Genomic DNA, 25627 nt, shown 5'->3' on the forward strand with positions numbered 1-25627 from the left:
AGACACATCCCTTCAGTGTTGTATATACACACTGTTTGTGTTTTGGTTGAGAGTTGAGTGTTTTGAGGGAATAAACATATTTTTTTATAAACATATTTTTTTTATCGGATGAAGGTGTATTTCCGTTTTCGCTGAATGTGCCCGTTAAACGGCTGAAGAACTGCTATAAGCATGTGGATGATCTGGGTGAGTACTTGTTAGAGTTCTCTTTATTTTAAGATGACTTTTTCGCTACTCTGAGATCCTTTTTCTTGTTATTTAGATAATGTTTCTCATTATTTCAAGACCCTTTTTCTCATTATGTTGTGAAGATTTTTTTATTATTTTGTCATTGAAAAATATGGGAACTGGCAGATATACACATAATCATTTGCTTTCATTTAAATAACTGATGATTCAGTTTTTTTCTGGGTATTTTTTGAAGTGATTTCTCATTTTTGTAAGTTGATTTCTCAACTATGTATGTTTGTTTCTTATTTCTTAATTAAAGAAATGCTCAAAAGGGAGCTCGCTGCTAACAGTGAAGGTAAACACTGGTTTGAGTTTTTACTTTTTCTGAAAACCTTTCTCTGATTTGGTTTGGTGATTTTGATGCTCTGTATTTTTTAGGGTACCTTACATGTTCAACAAAGATATTTGAAGATGAGGAATGCTACAGGATGTTCTCGCAGCTATTTGGTAAATAAAGTTTTTGATATTCATTTTTCTGCTGGGAAATAAAGAAAATCCATGCTCAGCTGACTGTGTTTTTTTTTTTTTTTTAGGCATTATTCTGAAGTCTGACGGTGAGTAGCTCTTGAGCAGTAAAAATAACTAAATAACTTAAAAACAGTGTCTGATTCCAAGTCAGTTTTTCAGCAGCTTAATCTGCTATATTATCGTAAGAAAGCTGGGCTACACTAGGAATGAAGTGACAGAGCTGTCAGAAAGAGAAATATCTAGTTATGCACGCTACTAATGATCATGTGATGTTATTGTGTTTTTGCTCACATTAATAAACACTGTGTAAAAACTTCTAAGTAAGTCTGATGTTAGCGTGAAGGAAGAAACAAATCTTTCCCCAATAAACGGTTACAAAATTAAGTACATTTGTTGAATTAATGTTGAAGTAATGTCTAAATCACAACAATCTGTAGCTACATTGTTAAAAAAAAATAAATCTGAAATAAAATTTGCTACAAGAACAATTAGCGTGTTGAATCTGTGCAGAAAAAAATCTCAGGAACTAACGAAAGTGTGAGGATCACAATTAAGACTGAACCTATGTCTCTCTACTAGGCCTGCTCGTCTGCCTGGCGAAGGAGACACTGTTGTGAGCGTTAGCAGCATGCTAACATCAGGAATGAAGAAAACAAAGGCCTGCTGATTCCAGGAAAACCATCCACCAACACCTCAGCATCCACTCTGGTTATCCTTTAAACATATATTTAAAAAAAACATATACTGGAGCTGTAAGGCCTGTGTACTGCCTATGCACTGTACTGTACTGCATAAGCAGTGCATTACTCTTATAGGTTTTTTATAGGTATTTTTATTTTGCCCAAACAAAAGCAGGATAAGCACTTGTAATACCCTTGATTTCGAAAGAAACAATGAATAAGCAGGTGTCCCAATACTTTTGTCTATACCGTTTAGTTAAAATAGATATGAATACAGATAACACAGATTTAATTAATAATTGGTTAATAAATGCACTGAGTCTCTCATTTGGATCTCAAACCAACCTTTGAGGGGTTCTGTTTGTGGTGAGAATGTGATCCGACCTCTATCCGACCTGAGTTTCAGCTTATACTGAAGGTTTGAGCTAAACTGCTGTTCAGGTGCAGTTTAACCAGATTTATTAACCAGATAATTACTAAAGCTATTAACTCCAAGCTAAAATATACTCAATTTGTGCTAGTCCAGAACACAGAACCTTATTCCTGTATGTACATTTTTTTAAGATGGATTTGACCAATCAGTCAAGAGAACCAAAGAGAAAACTCCCTAAATTAACAACCATGTAAAAATCGGGTAAAAATTTGAGTTGTGATTATTATAGTTGTATTATGCACTATCCTTAGCACTTATTAATGCACTTGGGGCACATTGGTGACCCATCCAATATGGCGGCTGCGCTGACACGTCAGCCGAAATTGGGGGCGTCAGTCTGATAGGCGTCTATGTATATTATGTATTCTTACTTGTGTTGTGATTGTTGTTTCTCTTTGTGAGGTAATATCGCTCCCTACAGGGCTGCCATTGTCATGCAAGTGTGTTATTGTCTAATTTTAGTGCCTAATTTTTAACTAATATTCAGACAAGATTGATCACTGGGGTTTATTTTTACCTGCGTTAGACCAGCAGCTCGACCACCATTACTGAATACATTTAAAGCTCCACTAGGTAGGATTGAGATTTTGTGCTTGCGGGCTCCCCCTACAGTTGCAGAGTGTAATAAATGTTTCAGGCGGATTAGTTTCTCTTTCTTGTTTTCTGGCTTTCACAGACATATTCGGTCTCTTTCCAGCTTCTGCCAGAGTGTCTGTATGTTAGTTTGTAAAGAATGAACCAGTAGTTCTTGTAGAACTGTTAGAACTAAAGGTCGGAAAGCAGGTCGCAGTTCTCTAGAGGAGCTCCAGCACAGACACGAGAGCACCGCTATTCCTCCTATTATTCCTCAGTGGAGCGCAGTGAGTTTCAAGCTGTAATTTTTTTTTTTTTTTTTATATCAAAAATCAAGAAAATCCTACCTAGTGCTGCTTTAACTTTACATGGACTGTTATTATTATTATTTGTACTAGTACTCTTATTACTAATCATATATATATATATTTTTTTGTTATTACTTCCAACACTGCTGCTAAATATATCAGTGAATATGAGCACACCTGACCACACCAGCAGAGGTATTAAAGGTGTATTAAGGGGTAGTAAAGGGGTATTAAGGTGACTTTATACCATTTAATTTACAAAGATGTGGTTTTGATCACGAGAGTCTCCTAACTTATTTATTTTGATTTTCTTTCTTGATCACTGGGGGTTAAAGGTTTAATTATTTAAGTTCTCTTCTCTCATCATTCTGGATTTCTGGATTTGCTGCTTTGTAGTAGTTAATGGTAATGGTTAATGGTATCCTAAAAAAATATATATTAATATTTGGTTAATTTGATAATGCACAGGCTGCATTTTTTTTTAAAATTTTGCATCAGAAAAACTGATTTGTCTGGCTGTTCTTAAAATAAATCTGATTAAAAATGTTGATTTCCTGAATTAGTTGCCTGACTCAAATGATTCAAATGACTAATTTAAATTGAAAACGCACCACCATCCAATACACACCCTTCTACAAACCAATCAGTGTAGGTTATAGGGAGACTCCGCCTATGTAGGCGAAAAAAGTTCTTTAGTGCGCTCAGTTACTAAATTGCGGCATGAAACCAAAACTTACAGTACTAATTGTACAGAATGCTATACTTTTCTGAAGATTTGTTTTAGAGAATCTTTGACAGAAGATTAGGTCAAACTTAATGACCAGTAAACCCAAGCTGCAAGACCAGCAAATCCATACTGGTTGACTAGCATGATTAGCATAAGCATCCTGACCTCTTTCGACCAGTATGACCAGCAAGACCTCTGTGGTTGTCCAGGATGACCAGGCTTGTTGCATGCATTTCATTTTGGTCTCACTGATTGACCAGCTTATTCCTGCTTGTCATGCTGGTCTTGCTGGTCGACCAGTAAGACAGAATTCAATGCAGCATACATTAAAAATGTGAATAAACACTGGACACTCTTCCCCCACTCTTATATTTTGATTTTGAGTAGAAAATGAAGGAGCACAGGGATTATCCTGTAAAATATATTTGACTTTGAATCATGCTTTTCCAGTTAGAGACGTTACAGTGAACACAGTCAGAGCGCTGGTACAGAGCGCCGCATTAAAAAGCAAAACATAATAAAATAGACTTTCTCTAAAACCGTCCCGCAAACATTTACACTCCATCCTTCACACAGATCACTCTCGTCTCCAATCGCTGTTCTTCTGATCTTCCGGTCCTGTTCTCCGATAACCTACCAGATGAACCTGTGCGCGGCGGCTCTAGGATTTATTTATATTACTAATATAATTTCTCTTTATTGTTTTAATAGGACATACACAACACTCTCAAAGCACAGACGGAGAAACATAAGACCATGAGGACAAAACAAAGACACCAGCAAACAAACAACCAACAAACAAACAAACAGTACACACATACGTTGCATACACACACGCACACACACATACATACATACGCACACATCATGAATATATGAAGCTAATCAACAAAGCATCGTACCTGGAATAGTAACTCTTGTCTCGGTAACTGCAGTAATTTCAGCAGAAGTAACCACAATAATAATCGGAACAGTAAATATCATCAATTAAAAGGCGGAATGAATTCTGAATTCTTATTAATATTATTAATATTATTACTATTACTATTTTTTTACACATGTATTTATAAGTCCATTGTCTTTAAAATGAGTCAAAGAGCAAAGAGTCCCATCAGTGCACTGTGGGCTCCTGTCCAGTGCAACAACGCCGCCCGCCGGCCTGGGGGGGGGGTTAGTCCAGCGAGGGTCGTTTATTCATTTATCGTCCAATTATCGTCCATTTATTGTCTATTTATTGTCCATTAATCATCCGGAGCATAAAGGAATGCTTGGTCCAGAGCGATGGCAGCTCATGAAAGGGGTGCAAAGTTAGAAGGTTAAGAAAAAAAAAAAAACACAAGCGCAGAACTAACTTACGCAGTAACACTTAGATCAGAATCATAATCATGATCAGAATCTTCTTCTCACTTATGCTTATGCTTATGCTTATGTTGATGCTTACGCACAAGCACCTGTTGGGTCCTCTGTGTCGCCCTCCCAGGCCGGTGCAACAGTGGGACTGGGAGCGTGGAGGGGCAGTTGAATGATAAGTTTACAAAAAAAAAAGAGAGTTTAAAAAGTCCAGAAACATCTAAATTCACGAATTCCACGGCAGGTCACACCTCAAGGCCAGGGTTAGAGGGCTGGCGCTGACCACTTTATAGGCAGGTTTCAAAGCTGTGCAGTGGGCTTGGAGGAGCAGGGGAAGGGGGGGCAGGATGGGGCAGGTGGGCCTGCGGAGCCCGGTTCTCAGCGGCGTTGTTGTTGCAGTTGAGCGTGACCGGGAGGCTCTGCTGCCGGGTCGGGTAGCGTGAGCGTGGAGGGCGCTGAGGGGGCATGGAGGACGGCGGGAGGGGGCCGTGGCGGACGGCGACGCGGACGTGGTTGTGGTTGTACCTCTCGGACTCGTCGTCCACGTCCGTCTCGTCGATCAGCGGGATGCTGTGTCCGGAGTCGGTGATGATGAACTCGGGGTGGGCCTGGAAGTCGTGGATGGAGCTGCGGGACTCCGGCTTTTCCATGCCGTCGTACAGCGAGCTACGGAAGGCCTTCACCACCCGGATCTACGGGTCAACCGGGCAAGTGGGAGGAGGCCACGGAGGAGGAGGAGGAGCAGGAGGAGAAGAAGGAGCGAAGAAGGGATCAAGGGAACAAAGAAGTGGAGAGACATGTTTAGTCCTCAGACTTTGCTTAATTAATCTGGTTTAACCTGGCTGTGAATGATCTCACATCTGCAAGACATCTACAATCAATGTCCTCTTCCGGAGCTACGGCCTTTGGTTCTGGAAGGTCAAAAGGTCACAGGCCTCCGGGCTTACCCTAGGCAGCGCCTATGAGCGAGATAAGCTCGTTTACAGTGGTCCTAACTGGAGGTTAAGCCCAAATAAAATAAAACAAAACAAAACAAAAAAACAGGCCTAAGTGTGGTCTGTCAAAGCAGCCTTAGCCCCCCGGCGTCCCCCAGCGGATCAGTGTCCGGCTGGCTTTGGCTTGTGGAGTGTGTGTAAGGCACTTGGCAGTGTGACACTCGCGAAGAAAATAGAAAAAAAAAAGAGAGAGAAATGTACACATGATAAACAACAAACAAACAAACAAACAAACAACCATTTAAAGTGACATTAAACAGCCTGATGGACAAAAAACAAAACAAAAAAACAAATAGCAACACATAATTGCTTCCACAGTTAACATACAATCATGCCACGTGAACCACCTACGCAAACAAATACACGCCCACTCTACCACCCCGTTACAGTGTACGCAGTACACACCTTTACTAAATCCACCACACACATATATAAACACATACACAGATGTAAGAGAGGTCATATCATTTTGACCACCTCCTTGTTCCTACATCCATTACCCATCTTTTCAGCTCCACTGGTCAGTCACCACAGATTACATCCAAGCTTACATGAACTCTAACTGCTTCCATTAGTGGCGCTGCTATACTCCTAAATATATAAAACCTATGTGGATGTATAAAGACTTTTTAAAATTAATTTAAAAGCCATTTGACCAGTGGTAGGATGGTCCCCCCTTAAACGTGAGTCTTGGTCTTCCCAAGGTTTCTTCCTCCTCCTGCAGCTCTGAGGGAGTTTTTCCTTATCTCCGCGCTCACTGGGGGTTCTGTATTCTGTATTTTCTATGTTTAATGTCTTGCCTGATTCTTTGTCCTGTGATCATGTTTCTGTAAAGCTGCTATACAAATAAATTTGACTTGATTTGATATAGGACACTTTGTTCATATTTTTATTGTAAGAGCCAAATAAGAGTTATTTTATTTAAAGAATAATTTAGTTAAAAATGTTAAAATATGTTGAAAGTTGTTTATTAGGCATTTATAATTATGGTATTTTATAAAATGCATAATTCAGTAATGTAAAACTTTAAAGAGCGTTTCTGCTATTTTATTGGCTTCCATCAGTAACACGTCATTTCCACTGCATGTACGTGAGTAGCCAGATTGCTGTTGGAGACAGTGGAAGCAACACAGTTTTTTGACCGAGCTATATGAGTCCAGTCTAATGTTTGTCTTTGTTTTTTATGAGTGAACTTTTGAAAAGAGGATTCGGACTAACTCGCGTTTTTTCAAATACTGGTTGGTAGACTGACAGCAAAAGGTGGTACAAAAGGAGTAACAAGAAACGGAGTGCCACTACATTTATATTTACAGACTTATTACTATGTTTCTTCTTGTTCTTGAATTGTCAGGACTCCACATGAGAGAAAACCAGCACAGAGCAGATATTATTATTATTATTATTATTATTTGGGTGGTGGGTCATTATTTTCAGCACTGCAGTGATTAGCACTGACTGTTGTTGTGCTGATACGAGTGAATGAGCTGATGCAGCCGTGCTGCTGGAGTTTTTAAACACCTCAGCATCAATGCTTTAAACAACAGTGTCCTATAGGCAGCTTTCTGTAGACTGATGATGACCAAAATCAGCTTCTATCTCCTTCTAACAGAATGGAGGACAATGAATGATTAAACACATTGTTTAAAAATTCCAGCAGCACTGCTGCATCTGATCCACTCAGACTTTAAAGTGCTCCCATATGATCAATGGAGCTTAAAAAAAAAAAAAAAAGAGATAATTTGTGTAGAAACAAGGAGGTGGTCATAATGTTATGCTTGATCTGTGTAAATGCGCACACAAAACATTACATTCTGTGCTCAGCAAAGAATGATGAAATATACATGAAACACACAGAGATGTACAACCACAACAACGAGTACACAAATAAACGAATAAACAAATAAATACATGCAATTTACAAATTACATACTCTGTTGGAGAAACCCTGCCACAGTACAGGACCGAACATTCGTTAAAGAACAGATTAATTGCGTTAATTGGGTTCACGTTGGCTTCCTTTATTAATCAGACACCTGTTTCTGATCTAGACGTCTGACGGTGCAGATCAAACAATCCGATTCAATTGAATATTAAATATTATTTAAAGTGAAAGTGTTGGTGGAAAACTGTCCTTTCCTCCCACCTCCAAACTCCACCCTCCTCCTCCACCCTTCTCCTTAACTGGCATGAAAAAACACTGAAGGAGTACATTCATGGGGCGTGTCTTCCTCATGAACCCGCCTCCTGTAAGGGTGCTTGATCCCCTTTCATGCACGGCATGCATGCACACAGTCCATTTCCTCTTTGTTTAGATGTGTGAGTGTGTGTGTGTGCGTGTGTGTGTGTGTGTGTGTGTGTGAGGGAGATAAAGAGAGAGAGAGTGAGAGAGAGAAAAGTTTAAGGTGTCCTTGAAGCTTCTTTCTTGAAAAGTAGTGTGTGTATATACATGTGTGTGTGTGTGTGTGTATGTGTATGTGTATTCAGCAGCAGCATGCACGCAACAGGCAGTTCGACCTCCTCCAGACGCCTGCGTATATGCATGCACAGTACACACACACACTCACACACACACACACACACACACATATATATTATACACACACATGTAGCCATACACACTTATAAAGTATTTATACCAGGGATCCATTTAATATTCTGCAATTGTTTTTTTTATTGTTTTTTTAACCTATCCACCAATAACGAGAGTATGGCCAACTGTGCTCTCTCTGACTCTGGCTGCTGATGTTTTTTTTTTGGCTTCTTCTTTTTTTTTTTTTTCATTTCGGTGCATCCCTAATATACACACAGCAGTCCCAGCAGCCCATAGTGGCTCGAGCAAGGCAATAGGACAAAAGAGAAAACACACACACACACACACACACACACACACACACAAACATACACACACAAACACAGAGTCGAGGCGGTTGATTTGTTTTTCCAAAGAGCCATTTAAAATATGAAGGTTCTCTGAGGTTGTAAACGGTTCGAGTATAAGGCCCACAACTGTTGATAATGTAATGCTCGTTCACAATCAAAACAACTGAAAAGGGTAGCCCCAGTGTGTCAGTGTGTGTGTGTGCATGAGTGTGTGTGTGTGCATGCTTGAGGTGTGCAAAGCATCATCACTAATCTCAATCAGCGTTAGGTAGATGTTGTAACGCCCCAGGTGCTAGAATGTAACTGCTGCACTATTTAAGGTGGAACGGAAAAATTTCAACTTCAGCTTTACACACACACACACACAGACGCACGGCTGATTTCACACTGATCTTTCGTGTCGGGAGCTGAATGGAAAAACAGAACAGCAATTGTGTTTGAATAGCTCCGCCTCAAACACAGAATGTTCCAACCAATCACAGTGCACGTGGGAGAGTGGGGGAGGGCTTAACTTAATAGATAAAGAGATAATAACATAAATACAGGCTTTAAAAACAACTTATTCTTAATGTTATCGCCAGCGACAACGAAAACATGCAGTTATTTGGTATTTAATTCCGTTTGGTACACTATTTGTTCGAATGTGTGTGGACACCCCTTCTAATAAATGCATTTATTCAGCTAATTTAAATTGCCATTCCTATTTGCTGCTGACACAGATGTGCAAATGCACACAAACAGCTTGTCTAGTCCCTGAAGAAAAATACTGCCAATAGAAAATAATGATTTTGTAAATACTAATATGATGAAAAGTTATTAAAATCACACTTTAAAAACAGGTAATGTCTGTTTTTTAAGCACTAGAAAGAATAGTTAGCTTTAAGATATTAAGATACTTAATTACCAAAGATTTTTAAATCATTTTAATACATTTTAATGAGTTGTCTTTGGATATTGCAGACAATACCCTGTCATAATACAATAATACAGTAATGTAATATATATATATTTTTTTCACATTTTTTAAATTTTTCTTTCAATTTACATAATAAAAAAATTCATGTAAACTCACAAAAAAAGCTATAATTATGTCCTGCTTCTCTCCAGTGGAGGCACTTTTTCTGGTACTGTGTGTGAACTATTTTAAACTTGATCCAGATCTGATCCTTTCTTTTTACTGCTGTGTTCTAAAAGAGCCCACTCTGGCGCCCTCTGGGTGTCATTGCATTGATATCCATGGCCTTATATACACACACATGCACACACTGATTTGACTGCACTGTGATAAGAAACTGGAAACTGAATGATCAGCCAATACAGAACTAATAAAAAATAACGTTTTTCTATACACAGAATATGTGCACATGTTTAACACAATCTGATCCATTAAACTAGTGAAAATAATCTATTTTATGTAATTTAATATCTATATATTTGAGTATTTTTAAAATAACAGTAAGCTGTGAAGCTCAGTGAGTTGGCCATTAGATGTTTGTAATTTAAATTTAACAGTAAAATCAAATAGGAAAGTCTTCTGAAACAACCAATCAAATAGACAAACTCAGACAAACGTGACAAAACCATATTCATAATATTAATATTGATGATAATAAAAATAATAATAATGGAGGAAACATTAAACAAATATACTTAGATATTTGTTCATAAGAAAAGAAGTGAAGACGGGACAGAAACAAGACAAGTGTGAAGTTAACGAGAAATACAGCGAAGAAAGAAAAAAAAAATCGTTTAATTGACTAGATTAAGGCACAGATCACAATGCTGCCACCTAGTGGAACAATTTAATCAGCAAAACCATTTTTACATAAAAACAAACAAACCTAAAATCAATACTATAAATACTGTACATAATCATAATAATTCATTAGAAATTAATCAAATTAGCAAACAAGGAGGAAAAGATTATTATTATGATCAGAAAAATCAACATGAAAAAAAACGAAAGTCAGATGAATATCAGATTAGAATTTACAGCCTGAAAAAGAGACAGAGAGAAAAAGAGAGAGGGAGAGAGAGAGAGAAACAGCTCTTAATCCTTAGAAGGCTCAGTTATTGCCGGCAGTGACACAGTCACGCTGTAATTTAATCTGGATTACATATGGCTCTGTGTGGACACATTTTGTTATGATCTGAATCTGTTTTAATGACCAAAAGTATGTGGACGGTCATGTTATTTCTGTAATTGTTGCTCTTTATTTTTTTTGTAAATGCCTTAAACTATGAGTTGGAACACTGCTGTGAGAAAGAATTTGATGGCATTCAGCCTTTGGGTGCACCCTAAAAGGAGTGTTGTTGGATTTTGACCATGTTTTCACCATGTCTAACACCTAAATGTACAGAAAAGTGCCAGAACCCAACATTAACTGAATTATTAACTGTCAATTAATGCAATCAACTGTTTTAGGAATTTTATAACTATGTAAATTTACCCCATTTTTACTGAACTACCCAAACCCCATTAATATGAACTCCCCCATCACTTGCAATGCCCCTGATACTAGAAGGTGAGAACGAGTGATGAGGGAGGAGAGCACCGCCTACGCACCCAGAGAGAGCATGGCCAACTGTGCTCTCTCAGACTCCGGCTGCTGATGGAGAAGCAGCATGCTCATAGATTCCATCCTCTGTCCACTTGAAACCACCAAATTTAAATGAAAACAGCAATAACTCTGCACTTCTAAGGGTTAAGAACTTCCAGAAAACCCAAAACCTCAAACATCAGAGCCAGCAAGCATGCAACCGCAGGGTGCATTTGATGCATGTGCTCCTAAACAGGACAAAAAAAAGGTCATCAGATCTTATCAAAACCATCATGGGCTTATACTCGTCAGTTTACAACCGGCTCTCGGCTCACAGCTCAGCACTCTCATACGCACTTCTCGCTCAGCGGCGTGAAATTCGCCGAAAAAAAAAACTCGTTAGGTGTGTGGGAAATTAGCCAGCAGTGTGGAAATGGCGTGTGAGAGATTACGCATCTCTTCAAGACTGAAATAATAAAAGTGCAGGAGGCTCTTTCACATCATCACTCCATCATTACTGAATGGATGAATGGATAAGTCAGGGAGGGACAGAGAGCAGGAGAGTGAGAGAGCGAGAGAGAGAGAGAGAGAGGTACAATAAGGCTTTGAGAGAAATAAAGGCAGCTGAAAGAAAAGCAGCGAAGCACAGAAATCCAGCCTGAGGATGAGGATGATGAGGTAGTGGAGGAGGGACACGAGTGGAAACACAGCCAGTGGACAAGCGTGAGCACAGAGCGCAAATGGACGGAGAAAGAAGGAGAGAGAGAGACAGAGTGACATAGAGAGAGCTCAGAGTGCCCAGTGTATCGGTACTGTTCCAATGTGACCTTGCCGACTTTCCTTCACATCTTAGAAAAACCTAGTTCAAGCTTTTAAGTCTATTTAGCAAGAGTTAGTCAATGAGACAGAGTTGGTAAAGGGTAGTTAATAAGGACTAGTTGTTGGTGAGACTTATTTAGCAAGGGTTTAGTCAGAAAGAGCTAGTCCACGGACAGCAAGGGCTGTTTAGCAAAGGCTAGTAATAGAGACTTATTTAGCAAGGGCTATTCCTTAAGGCCTATTCAGCAGATCATTCACCAAAGACTAGTTAGTGAGAGTTTATTGGCATTGCCTAATTGTTCAGAGCTATTCAAAGAGTAATATTTGATTAGAGCTAGTCCACAGGGACTAGTCAGCAGAGCCTATTTAGTAAGGGCTAGTCAGTAAAGCCTACTTAGCAAAATGTGATCAGCAATGGACTATTCTAAGGACTAGCCATCTCTGTGAGACTAGTTGCTGAGGCCTAGTCAGCCAGGGATACTCTGTGAAGCATTGTCAGTAAGGGCTAATCAATGATGTCTCCTTTGTTAGGACTAGTGGGTTATGGTTGGGCACCCAGAGCTAGTCAGTGAGAGACCACCAAAAGAACTCTGGTTCTTAAATCAGTTACATACAGGCTTATAAGAACCATGCTGCTTTTCAACAAAGCAGTCCACGGTTCCACCAGTTTTAGTGGAACCGACAAAATATCACATCATACGTCATCAACAAAGGACGTAGAACAGCAGCGGTAAACATGGTTCATGCTAAAGAACCTAGTATTGTTCAGTTCCAGCTGCAAACGAGCATTCCTGGTTCCAGTACCTACTTTTGTTGGTGGAAATGACGCAAACGGTTCAAAATTAGGTTCGCAAACCAGAACGGTGACACTTTCAAGTTGGTGGAAAAGTGCTAACAGTGAGGCCTGGTCAGCAAAAGAAAGTCACAAAGGGATAATTAATGAGAATTATGTCATTGACTAATCAGCAAGGCCTAGTTCCCAAAGACTAGTGTACTCTGGGAGATCTTGACGTACATTTTCAGCTTATATTTTTCCTCACTATTTTTCTTCGCTAATGTATGTAACCATTCTTTTGAAAAGACCTATCCTATGGATGTCAAAGAGACAGCGATAAACGACAATCTGGTCAGTGAGGCCTTGTTAAAGACCCCTTAGTCAGCAAGGGCTACAATGTGAAGCATAGTCAATGAAGTCTAGTCGAAAAAGGGCTCTCTGTTAGAGTTAGTTTGTGAGGCAAGGGCTAGTCTGTGAGGCCTACAGGGTTAAGGGGTTACCCTTTGAGGGCTAGTCAGTGAGAGATAGTTGGAGAGGCCTAGCTGGTGTGGGCTATTTTGTGAGGGCTAGTCAGCGAGGCACTTTAAACTCAGCACTGAAGCAGAGGACTAATCTCTCCCTCTGTCTCTCTCTCTCTTATACTCTCACTCTCTCTCACATTCAGCAGCCGAATCACAATCTGAAGGCAGGTAATAAAGCTGTTGTGTGTCTGTAACTGTGCGTGTGTGTATGTGTGTGTAACTGTTGGGTGGGTGTGTGTACGTGTGTGTGTAGGCTAGACCTCCTCGTTGCGTGAGTGCAGCGGCTCTGTGCCGTTTACAGTATTTTGGAACTCACTCCCGGGGGCACCAGTTGCATTGGCAGGAGATAGAACTAGGTGTGTGGGACTAGAAATATTGGTTACGTCATGGAGCTGGCTCAGCACGGACGAGCGGCGCCTCACTGCACCCTGAAACGAACCACTTCTCTTGAAGGTGCTCACTACCTCCATCTGCAGGAGAGAGAGAGAAGCAAATCACACACACACAGACACACACGCACTCGGATGAGCACAGTGGAAATGAAGTGAGACAAGATAATGAACAGACACGGAGACACTTCAGGCACATCTTCGTCAGGGAGTGAGTGAACATTTCTGTGATTATTTCTGTGTTCTGTGTGTTTAGACAGCACATATTCCTAAACTCCTATACCTAAACTCTCTTTATACTGTGAAATATATGCAAACTACCTCTGTTCTAATTGGCTGTCTCATTTAAACACGCTCTAGGCTAGATAATGGACAGAGCTTAATTTCTCACCACTGAATGAGTAGTGCTTAAATGCCATAACTCACTTGGAGGAGCTTAAATGATGAAGTCTGATTGGGCTAAACTGCTGTACGCTGAATAGGTGGGACTAAACTTCTGCAGCTGAATGGGAGGAGCTTAAATTATGTAAAGAAAATGGGCATGATAAACTGCCATAAGCAACTAAATGATAAGGGCTAAATGGATGGTTTTAAACTGCTGTAGGTTAAATGAGAGAAGAAGGAGTTAAATGATGTGGGCTAAATGGGAGGAGCTTAAATGATATAGGCAGAAAGATTGTGTAAAACTAATAGGCTTAATTGGCTCATCCAAACTAATGTGTGGTGAATGCTTAAATGACATTGGTTCAAATTGTGAGGCTAAACTGGTAAAGGCAGAATGGGCAGGTCTAAACATCTATAGGCTGAATGGGTGGGGCTAAAATGCTGTAAGCTGAATGGGTAGGGTGGAACCTCTCGAAACAAAAGGGGTGGAGCAAAACTGCTGTAGGCTGAATGATCCTGCTGTAAGTTGAGACATCACAACTAAGTCATTAAAAAAAGGCTATTTTTGAAGATTGGTTTTCATAAAACTTGAACAATGTTTATAATTCACATAAAATTATTATTAAAACAAATGAGGAAAATAGTTTTTTTTCCATAATATGAGCCCTTTAAAAACAGTGTTGATCAGAGAGCGAGCTTAAGCAGATGAAGCAATACTCTCATAACCCCATAGAGAATATGTACAATAATTGAGCAATATAATCATTTTTGAAAAAAGCAAAAATAGCAGCGATGAGAATAGTTACCAGCACACAACGCACCCAGAGTCAAAACGAAACAAAAAGGAGAGAAATAAAGGAGATAGAAAAGTGAGTGAACAGAGAGAAGAAAGAGAACGCAAACAAACTATATCTATTCAAGATTTTATAGAGAACATTCATTAATCTAAGTAAAGAAGAGAGAAGTAATGGAAAAAACAGATCCAGGCAAAATATAATAATAATATAATTTCTAAAGCAGAATTTTAACAGTTAAATATCAGTATATAAATATCTAATCAGCAGATTAAATATCTCATCAGCAGTCCCAGAGCCGGTTAACCCTGCGTTTACCTGAGTCTGGATACGATTGAGTCCTCTGAACCACAGGATCTGACCCCGCCTCAGTTCTCGCTCCGCGTGGTCAATTTCATCCTCATCCTCCGCCAAATCTTCATCCATGATGTCATCAGGCGCTGGCCCATGCCCCGCCTCCTTCAAACACTTCAACTGGCTGGTTGGCACAGAGGAGATTAACTAAAGCACAAAAATATTAACAAAAAAACACAAATTAGCAAATTTAGTTAGCTTCATTTAATTATACCTACATAACAGCTCCATATAATAATAAATCAAAAAAATAATAATATTTGGGTGGAATGGTTAATGGTTAAAGGCTTAATGGTTGGCATGTTTGCCTCTCAGCACTGAGGTCTTGGTTTCAAGTCCCTATCTTAGTGCAGTAACTACCAAGATAGGCCCCACTGACTATTTACTGACCCAGTAAATCTTATATAGCCAGACTGGAACATGTTCAGCAGTATCTATGCACACCACCTGTTCACTGTCTTTAACACTAGAACAGATAAAGCTTCTGACCAACTGACATTAGTTTCACTTTCAAATCATGAGTGATGATATGTGGGGGGTATGTGTCTATTTTGCTTGGGGCACCCACATGCCTTAAAACGGCCTTGGGTGAATCCCATTAGCTTGATGAAGACTTCACAGTGAACTGTGCTTTCCGTTTGAGAGTATGCACTGTGTGATTGGCTGCCGCTTCTCGAAAGTGTGCGTGTTGAATGGAACATGCCATATAAGTTAAGGAAATAATTAACCATATGCATATTATGCCAGTGTTGTTATACATCAGATCAGTATTAAATCATACAGCAGTGTCATTATATATAGTGTATTATGTTATTAGGGCTTTACCTGACCCCAGAGCAGCTCCCCGAGTCCAACGAACAGACACCACAGCCACTGCTCCACATTCAGAGGAGAACAGCTAAATGGCTTCCCTCCAAACTGCACAATTACTATCTACACACACACACATACACACACAAACACTGGATGACGTCTTGAAAAAGTATTAAATAAAAATAAAGAAAAACACTGGTACTGTATCAGTACTGTAACACGCTTCTATAAAATATAAAAAAAAGCTAAAAGGGATAAATGTGTTTTGAAGTGCACCTGTATAGCGAATGTCCCGAGCACGATGGTGCAGAAGATGGGGTTAGCGAAGATCCCGTCAAAAACGTTCCTCTCTCCGTGGATCTTGCGAGCGTTTATTTCATTAAAGAGCTGCATGAGGACGAAGGTGTTGAAGATGATGGTGTAGTGTTCAGATGGGGGGGCGTGCAGAGGAGCCTCCCGCCCACTGTCTATATCAAAGATCTGCTCTCCTGAGGAGCACAGAGAACCCACATGTACATTAATATACAGAGAAAGAGCTATAGCCTTTTTATGGTTTCAATACACACAATCTGATAGTCATGCTACACGCATTTTTGATTTCTGAGCCAGATTATTTTAGCTCAATCAGCCAACCGCCTATAGACCACTGAAGTCGTGTCATCATTTTGTAGTCGGCGCCATGTTGTTTATGCCCATATTTGGGGTCCCTTTGTGGTTCCGTGTCTAAGCCGTCCAAGTCAATACGGGATTTGAATGGGCCTTCTAAAAACTGGCCTCTGTCACATTCTGTGGTAAATAAATATGTTCAGAACCCTGTACATTTTATTCTGTGTACATTTACCCCTAAATATCACTGGATCTTCTGAATTTCGATATCGTTTAAGGGTAGTATTCAGTCAATCAATAATAATTTTTCCAAATATTGTCAGTGTGCCTTATAATCCGGTGTGCCTTATGTATGAATTCTACCAGTCAGGTTGTAAGGAGCAGTAAAGACTGTGTACAGGCGTACAGAGTTATGCAGGAGTTTTAGTTTAGTTCTACTAACCGTGCTAAGCGCTAGCTCTTTTGGCGTTTAGAAGTGAGTATATTGGACTGTAGCCTGCGTGTTCACTGTGTTAAAACCACTTACTGGAACACTCAAGGTTGCTGTTGGGCGGCATTAGCCGCTAACCGTGGCTAGCCTTAGTAGAAATCTGCAAATCTAAGCTTACTGTAAATTAACACATGCGCTTTACTCACCCAAATAAACAGTTTTCAGGAGAGAAAACTGTATAGATTAACATCCAGTGCTCGTTTGACTTAAAAAAAATGTGAATTTTTTAAGAATTACATTTTTGTTTACTTAGCTTAGCTTAGGTTTAAAGGTCCCAGCGACGAAACCTGCTGAATTAGAAGGAAAACATGTCGACACCCCTGTGTATATTGCATAATGCGCCTTATAATCCAGTGTGCCTTCTTTATAAAAATAGACCAGCAAATAGACGCTCATTGATAGTGTACCTTATAATCCGGTGCGCCTTATAGTGCAAAAAAATATGGTACTTTACTTTTGGAAACAAATATATTAAGAAACACTAAAAAAAAAAAACAAAAAAAAAAAACAAAGCTGCTCATAAATTAAAATATAAGTTGAGCTTCATGACAACTCCTCTTTAATAATGTCTTTGCCTGCACTCACAGTGAGGAGGACTCCACTGGCTGATAATGATGAGCAAGTGTCTGCAGCTGTTCTCCAGCTGTTCTCCAGCTCCATAGTGGTTAAAAGAGAAACTACAGTTTTCTGCAAGCAAGGAGCCACTACAGTGAGCCTTACACAGAGTTGCTGTAATCTTTAACTCCCCAATATGATCTAATCGGTCATGTGATGGGAAAATATTTTTTTCAGTCAGAGATACATTAATCTCAGTCCAACTACACTCCAGCTTTACCCCTCAAACCTTAACTCATACAAAAAGTCTCATACCGACGAAGAGCAGTGTGAAGATGATGACGAGCTGATACACGCCGTGGCCGAGGATGTTCTTCATCATGGTTCTGGAGATGAGCGGGTTGTTCCGGCCGTATGGTTTCCGCAGCAGCAGAGCTTCAGTGGGTGGCTCAGTGGCCAGAGCCAGAGATGCAAACGTATCCATAATAAGATTCACCCATAACATCTGGACCGCCTTCAGGGGAGAGTCCTACACATAAAAAAACGCATTTATTGACAGTGGAATCCTTTTTGCTGCTATAATTTTTTTATATTATATTATAAAATAGCTTCTTAAATAAAAGAAATGCATAAATAGACATTAACCATTATGGTTTTTTTTTTATTGTTCCTTAAAAACATTACTCTTTACTTGTAAAACCCATGAAAACCACTTCATTCTGTCATTCTTTAGATATATTATAACAGCGGAATATGAAGAACAATGTGTGTGTGTGTGTGTGTGTTTGTGAGAGAGTGTACCTGAGTAATGCACGCTCCAGTAAAGGCCACTATAACGGCCACCACGTTAACAGTGAGCTGAAACTGGAGGAATTTGGAGATGCTGTCGTAAACATTACGCCCCCACATCACCGCCTTCACTATGCTGGAGAAGTTATCGTCTGTCAGGATGATGTCTGAGGCTTCCTTCGCCACGTCTGTGCCAGCAATGCCCTGAGTGCACACGAACACACACACAAAAATAAGATAAAACACAGAAGCCTAGTTGATATAGTAACAGCGTAGGTCATCAATAGCTTGTCTCATAGTAGCACTGAGCACTGCCTGCTTTTAAAAATTGCCAAAAAGAAAAAAAATGGCCATAGTCTTTAAAAATCTAAGGTTTAGACCTGCCATGTGAAGAATAAAAGTATGAGTCAGTCCATTCCTGATTATAAGTTTGGTTCTGGTCCATTCTTTATTAAAAGCTCAGTTCTGGTTCTCCATTTTTCCTTTTTTTTTTTTTAAAGAGATCATGTAAATTAATTTTCCACTGAATTGCTTTCTTCTTCCACCAACATTTCTCCTCTCTTTCCTGTGTGTGTCTCACTTACTCGAGTCACAGCGCTAATGCATGGATCTGATTGGCTGAATAGTGTCCCATTAATATATTTACATGGCATCTCATTGGTCTGTAATATTTCTGGGTTGCTAAACCGGTACGCAAAGACTGGAAAAGTTACACCAATGGTGTCACTCAAACCTAGGGCCTAGTATGGTGTAGCGTAGTCATGTCAGAGGGAAAGTGACACTCAGCAGACCAATCGCAGTCTCTGGTTCAAATCCCAGTCATGCAGCTTGCTATCAGCTGTCAGAGCTCTGAACAAGCACAATTGGCCATGCTCTCTCTGAGTAGGTAGATGGCACTTTTTTCCCCCATCACTCCTAGGGTGATGTTTATCAACACAAGGCATCTGTGAGCTGATGTATCGAAACCGAGTCGCCGCGCTTTCCTCTGAGCGCACTGTGATGCTACTTGGCGAATGCATTAGCAGCAGTTCAAAAAGAAGCGGTGGCTGAATTTACATGTATCGGAGGCACCCTCCTTGTGTTGTGGTATCACTAGTGATGGGGGATACACAACTGAGTAGCAGATGAATGGGTGGGACAATTGGCCTAGCTAAAATTGTGTTTATAACTGTGCACAGCAGGTGGAGGTGTTCCTCACCATGGCGAATCCCACATCTGCTTTCTTCAGCGCAGGACCATCGTTAGTGCCATCTCCCGTCACTGCAACCACCTGTCTCTGCTCACAGATAGTACTGTCTATGATCCCTACACACACAAACACACACATATAAACAATGTATTAGTTATACATTAAAAATGCAGTGAGTCCTCTTGTAAATAACAAACGAGTAGCATACAGTATTTACAGTACACATTATATACAGTACACACATATCACACATGTATAAATGTCTGCCTTGTAGTAATGTCAGAGTTGATACTGTTAATAATCTATTACAAAAGCAACAACCTGACTTTTATTATAACAGTAATTATGTATATATAAACATAAGTGTATAGTAATAAAACATATAGTAATAATAACAATAAAATCACAAACATTTTTAAATATTAGTTTGTATATATTAGAATCTTCAAGCAAATCTCAACTGAGTGAAGCTGGACACTGGATACTGTCAGGTTTAATAACAGCACTTTGTAATGTAATGTTTTCTCACACCAGATGGCGCTGTTTCATTCAGGTGAAACCCACAGAGTTTCCCAGGATAGAAATCCAGAATTTGGAAATGTGTTAGATTATTGTATATATATAAATATTAATTCTATACCAGAAATTTACTCATAGTTACTCTGTCACCTATGGACTGTTTCCTCACTTACACACACATACTCCAGATATCTACCAGTTTCCTCATAATGTTTTTGATGGTCTTTGTAACTACCGATGAGGATACCTTCAAAGATTCATTTCTTTTTGCACATAATTGAGTAGTTCTTGTCATAATACGGATTTTGCTAGTGTTGACCCACGTCATTGACTTGGCAGAAAAGAAGAAGAAGAAGAAGAAGAAGAAGGGGTGCAAAGAGAAACATGAAGAGAAAGGAGAAATTAAAGAAGGAGGAAGATGGGGAGGAGGTGGGTGCGAGGTTATTCAACGAGCAGGTAGAGAGGAAGTGACGGTGTAAATAGGGGAAGAAAGTGGGAGGAGTGAGGGCGTGGATCAAACTCCCAAAACTAAATTATAATACATAACTCCACTGTAAGATTACTTAAACAGAGCTATTCACTGTATACCAACTCTACCTCTTTATAACCTTACAACTGAAACTCATTTGTGTGTGTGTGTATATGTGTGTGTTTACCTTTGACAAGTGTATGTTTGTCTGTGGGAGAGGAGCGAGCCAGCACTCGGAGTTTGGGCCAGATTTTATCAATCCGTTCTTGCTCCACCTGTAGAAACACACATTTATCATTCATCATGTTCATATTCCTATGAGCAGTGGAACTGTGTTCTCTGGAATGATGAATATCCTTTCGTACTGATGTTGCTAATGCTTTTGCTGATTGCTGAATGCAATAGAATCCTCACAACAATGCTTTAACTCCAGACAGTAGAGACAGTTACCACACCTGTCAAGTCTCCCGTTTTGGCCAGGAAACTACCGTATTTTACTGCTCATTCCCACCGCCCTCCCGTATTAGTATTTTCCCGTAAATTTCCCGTTTTCTATTAAAAAAAACATTATTAGGAGACAGGCGCTGTGTGAATGGGAAATCTCTTAACCAATCATGGAGCCGGATCAAGAAGAAAGTCCCGCCTTTCATAAAAACAGCCAATCAGCTTGCTGGTTTTGCGGCAGGAGCAGGAGGGTCAGTTGTTAGAATTTGTTCAAATCTCAAATATTGTTGTGTAATTTATTATTTTGAAAGGACTGAAAAGATGGTTGAGCTGGAGAGAGAGGAAATATATATCTGAACATATCTGGTCCATGTCTATATCTCTATTTGTAAAAGCTCATGATACCCAGACACCAAAAGTCATTTTGCAGAATTTGTGCACCCTTTGTTCAATTTTAAATCCATTAAATAAAACAATATGAAGTAAATTAAAAAATGAAGACTTTTATGTAAATATATATAAAATGGTTTTATTTAGGCTGTAGTAAAGGAACTACATATGTAGGAATGTCCACAACATTTCAGTGTCAACAAAGGTAGACCTATCAGATTCTGATCATCTAATTGTAGTTTGTAAGTGTTTCACAGGTGGTTATTTTAGATTTCTTGTAAACCGGTCTTAAAATGTAAGGGATACTGAACCTCGGTTAGGCTGGTGGGACGACTCGAAGCGGGCATCGGAAAATTTCCTATATTTTTAAATCTAAAACTTGACAGGTATGCAGTTACTCCAACAAACGCAGGATAAACTCTTTTTAACACACTTAATTTCAGAAGAACCAATGAACAATGCACAGGTGTTCCAATACCAGCATCAGGTTTATTCCCAAATTATACATTTATAAACAGTTTGTGTTTAAACAGCAGCAGATACACACAAACACTAATACATTAATAAAAAGGCAATAATTAAACTAAGACATGACTATTACAGGAAATAAACTGAACTGACATACCTCCCCTTTTTCATTCCTGATTCGCCGGTTGAAGTCCTTCCCCTCCATGCACAGGAAGTCGTCCCCAGCTTGGATGATGCCACACTTGGCGGCTATTGCACGAGCCGTGTTAATGTTGTCACCGGTTACCATGCGCACTGTGATCCCCGCACGCTGGCACTTACTGATGGCATCTGGAACCTGATTGGACAACAACAGACGAGCCTTATTACACACAGTCAATCAGGAGCTACTGGCACAGGTCCAGCTGTAGCATTCCAGCAGACCTGCAGACCTGTGTAACGACCGTTACACATTAACTTTAATTACGAGTCACATGATATTTTTTTTCTTTTCATTCATTACTAAAACAACCCTGATTCATGTGACAGACAGTACTGACGAAACATAGTGCAGATAAAACACACAGTCCTGATAAAACACACAGAATGGATAAAACATACAGTCCTGATAAAACACACAGTGCTAATAAAACACACAGTCCTATTAAAGTACACACAGTGCTAATAAAACTGAGTTATGACTAAACAGACAGTACTGATAAAACAGACATTACTGAGTACTGATGAAACATACAACACTGATAAAACAAACAGTATTCAGTACTAATAAAACAGACATAACTGTTAAAACCCACAGTACTAAATACTGATAAAACAAAGTACTGAGTACTGACAAAGAGTACTGAGTACTGATAAGGCAGAAAGTACTAAGAACTGATGAATCAGACAGCATTGATAAAGCTGACAGAATTGATAAAACCTACAGTACTGATTACTGATAAAATAAAGTACTGAGTACTGACAAAGAGCACTGGGTACTGATAAGGCAGACAGTGCTGAATAGTAATGAATCAGACAGTATTGATAAAGCTGACAGAACTGATAAAACCCACAGTACTGAGTACTGATAAAACAAAGTACTGAGTGCTGATAAAACAAAGTACTAAGTACTGATGAATCAGACAGCATTGAAAAAGCTGACAGAACTGATAAAACCCACAGTATTGAGCACTGATAAAGAGTACTGAGTACTGCCAGAGTACTGAGTACTGATAAGGAAGACAGTTCTAAGTACTGATAAATCAGACAACACTGATAAAGCAGACAGAATTGATAAAACCCATAGTACTGTGTACTGATAAAACAAAGTACCGAGTGCTGATAAAACAAAGAACTGAGTACTGATAAAACAAAGAACTGAGTACTGATAAAACAAAGAACTGAGTACTGACAAAGAGTACTGAGTACTGATAAAGCAGGCAGTGCTGAGTTGTATGTAATCAGACAGCGCTGAAAAAGTTGATAGAACTGATAAAACCCAGAGTACTGAGTACTGATAAATCATAAAGCACTGGTGGTAATGGTTTGCCTCATTTGTGAAAACTGGGTACTAACCAGGGTACTGTACTTACAGTTTTGTAAATAATACATTTTGTACAAAACAACAAAACTCATATATGGTTTTATTTCCTGTGGAATAGACTCAGTGCTGACCTCTGGCCGGACAGGATCCTCAATGCCCACCACGGTGATGCAGGTAAGATTGTTGATGATGTCGGCCTCGTTGTCCCAGTCCGGCAGTGGATCTCCAGGAATGTCCCTGTAGGCCACGCAGATGGTCCGGAGCCCATCGCAGGCCATCGGCTCGATCACCTTCTTCACCATGTCGTCTCGGTCCCGCGGCCTGAAGGGGCGGGCAGCACCGTCCCGGGACAGGATGGACGAACACCTGCAGCACAGAGACAGGCCTGATTTGACATGCTAGAGCAGCTTTAGCACAGTATGGGTTCAAAGTAATTAAAGGACTAAAGAAACAGTAAAGAGGTGCTGGGAAGAGGTTTAAAAGATCTCAGAACTATTAAAAATTAGATGTTTCACCATTCAATCATATTGAAAACATTTAAAATATCTGACAAGTATGACTAGATCAGAACATACAAATAACTAAAAAAAAAGTCCAAGAACAGAATTTAACAGGACCTACAGGTAGGTCTGCCCACAGCTGATGTCAAGGTAGAGCATCTACCAGCAGAAAGAGATGAGACATGTCTGAAAAACCCTTTAAAACAGACAGCTGTCAAAAAGTCAGTATAAGACTATATAAGTCCTCCAGAGAACATCTAGACCAAGACCAGAATTTCTGGAAAAGTGTTCTTTGGACAGAGAATTCTAAAGTTGAGTTATTTGGGCACAGTAATGACATATTTAAAGCAAACCCAGCATTTGAGAAAAAGAACCCATAACCCATTGTGAAATATGTGGTTTGAAAAAGCTTTACTGCAGCTTGACCTAGCAAGCCCTCCAACATAGATGCAGTATGAATTCTGCATTATATCAGAGGTAGCTTGAGGAAGATTTGTGACTATCAATTCAAACACTGATGAAGAAGCACACAGCTCTCACACAGCTGAAAGAATTCTGCATGGAGGAGTAGGAAAACATTTCTCTGGATTGTTGTAGGAATTGTTTAATTGAGGTTATTTTAGCCAGAAGGGGAAACATCATTCCTGCTATTGAAGGGAAGGTAAAATTTCCATAGGATTAAATATGTTTAAATAGACAAAGGGTGAAAATTCTGTGAAATTCCTCATAAATGTACATTTAATGTACCCAGAAATCTACACACTTTTTGAGCAGGATCTCAGAGGCTCCTTTGCTGTAGATGCGGAAGCTGCCGTCTGGGAGCTGGACCACTGTGCTCATGGACTTGCGGACGGAATTAAAGGTGTAAACCTTGTAGAGCTTCTCCTCTGGGATTTGTTCCCGGACACACTGATAATCCCGCTTCAGATCCAGAACCAAACCCAGCAGAGCGCACTCTGTCTTATTCCCCACCTGCTTAGGCAACCCGCCCTCCTTATCTGCCGCCTGCAGAGAAAGAGAGAGAGAGAGAGAGACAGAAAGAAAGAGAGAGAGGAAGCATTCAGCTTTAATGCTCTTGCAATCACTGAATGTAATCAAAGCACTCTCAGCAATGCTCTAAAATCTAATAGAAAGCCTTCACTGGACAGTAGAGACTGATACTCTAATATAGCAGATTTTTAAAATGGATGAGTAAATATTATTTTATGTCTCCAGCATTACTTCAGCATATGCTGTACAGAAGCTCCTCACCATGATTTTGGATGTGTAGGCGCTGTTGAGGGAGATGGCGGTGGTCAGCAGCTCCAGCGTGTGATGGCTGATGTGCTGCGGTGACGGAATCTCGTGGTAATGTTGGTCTCCTACGTAAATCTGCACGGCCGTCATGCGGTTAGTGGTTAGAGTTCCGGTTTTGTCAGAGCAGATGGCTGTGGCGTTCCCCATGGTCTCACAGGCATCCAGGTGTCTCACCAGGTTATTGTCCTTCATCATTTTCTGGAGAAATACAAACACATAATTCAATATTAAAAAATATAAAACAATGCAGGGTCCATGCATTCACCAGCCCCGCCCCCAGCCGTGCATCGTCTCACGTCCGGACCGATCAAGAGCTGAGTCAGCGCCGAGTACTCAAAACCCAAGGAAAACTGCAA

General features: G+C 39.8%; 1 protein-coding gene across 5 annotated transcripts in view; it reads right to left on the bottom strand.

Moving 5' to 3' along the window:
- Positions 1 to 3827: 3827 nt before the first annotated feature.
- Positions 3828 to 25627, bottom strand: part of atp2b3a (ATPase plasma membrane Ca2+ transporting 3a) — a 54441-nt gene continuing 32641 nt past the window's right edge. For 2 of the 5 annotated variants that reach the window (XM_049485774.1, XM_007236955.4), the window contains 13 exons: positions 25227 to 25469; positions 24739 to 24980; positions 23607 to 23841; positions 22111 to 22290; positions 20839 to 20926; positions 19673 to 19779; positions 18487 to 18678; positions 18001 to 18214; positions 16311 to 16522; positions 16047 to 16154; positions 15186 to 15368; positions 13684 to 13770; positions 3828 to 5462 (listed from right to left, as the gene is read on the bottom strand). In XM_049485774.1, the coding sequence (XP_049341731.1) occupies positions 5058 to 5462; positions 13684 to 13770; positions 15186 to 15368; positions 16047 to 16154; positions 16311 to 16522; positions 18001 to 18214; positions 18487 to 18678; positions 19673 to 19779; positions 20839 to 20926; positions 22111 to 22290; positions 23607 to 23841; positions 24739 to 24980; positions 25227 to 25469 (2496 nt within the window). In that variant the 3' untranslated portion in view covers positions 3828 to 5057. Of the gene's footprint in view, positions 5463 to 13616; positions 13771 to 15185; positions 15369 to 16046; positions 16155 to 16310; positions 16523 to 18000; positions 18215 to 18486; positions 18679 to 19672; positions 19780 to 20838; positions 20927 to 22110; positions 22291 to 23606; positions 23842 to 24738; positions 24981 to 25226; positions 25470 to 25627 lie in introns of all 5 variants that reach the window. The other 3 variants (XM_049485776.1, XM_049485777.1, XM_049485775.1) reach the window with 2 other exon arrangements.

The sequence above is a fragment of the Astyanax mexicanus genome, chromosome 12, assembly GCF_023375975.1.
Source record: "Astyanax mexicanus isolate ESR-SI-001 chromosome 12, AstMex3_surface, whole genome shotgun sequence".
NCBI lineage: Eukaryota > Metazoa > Chordata > Actinopteri > Characiformes > Acestrorhamphidae > Astyanax > Astyanax mexicanus.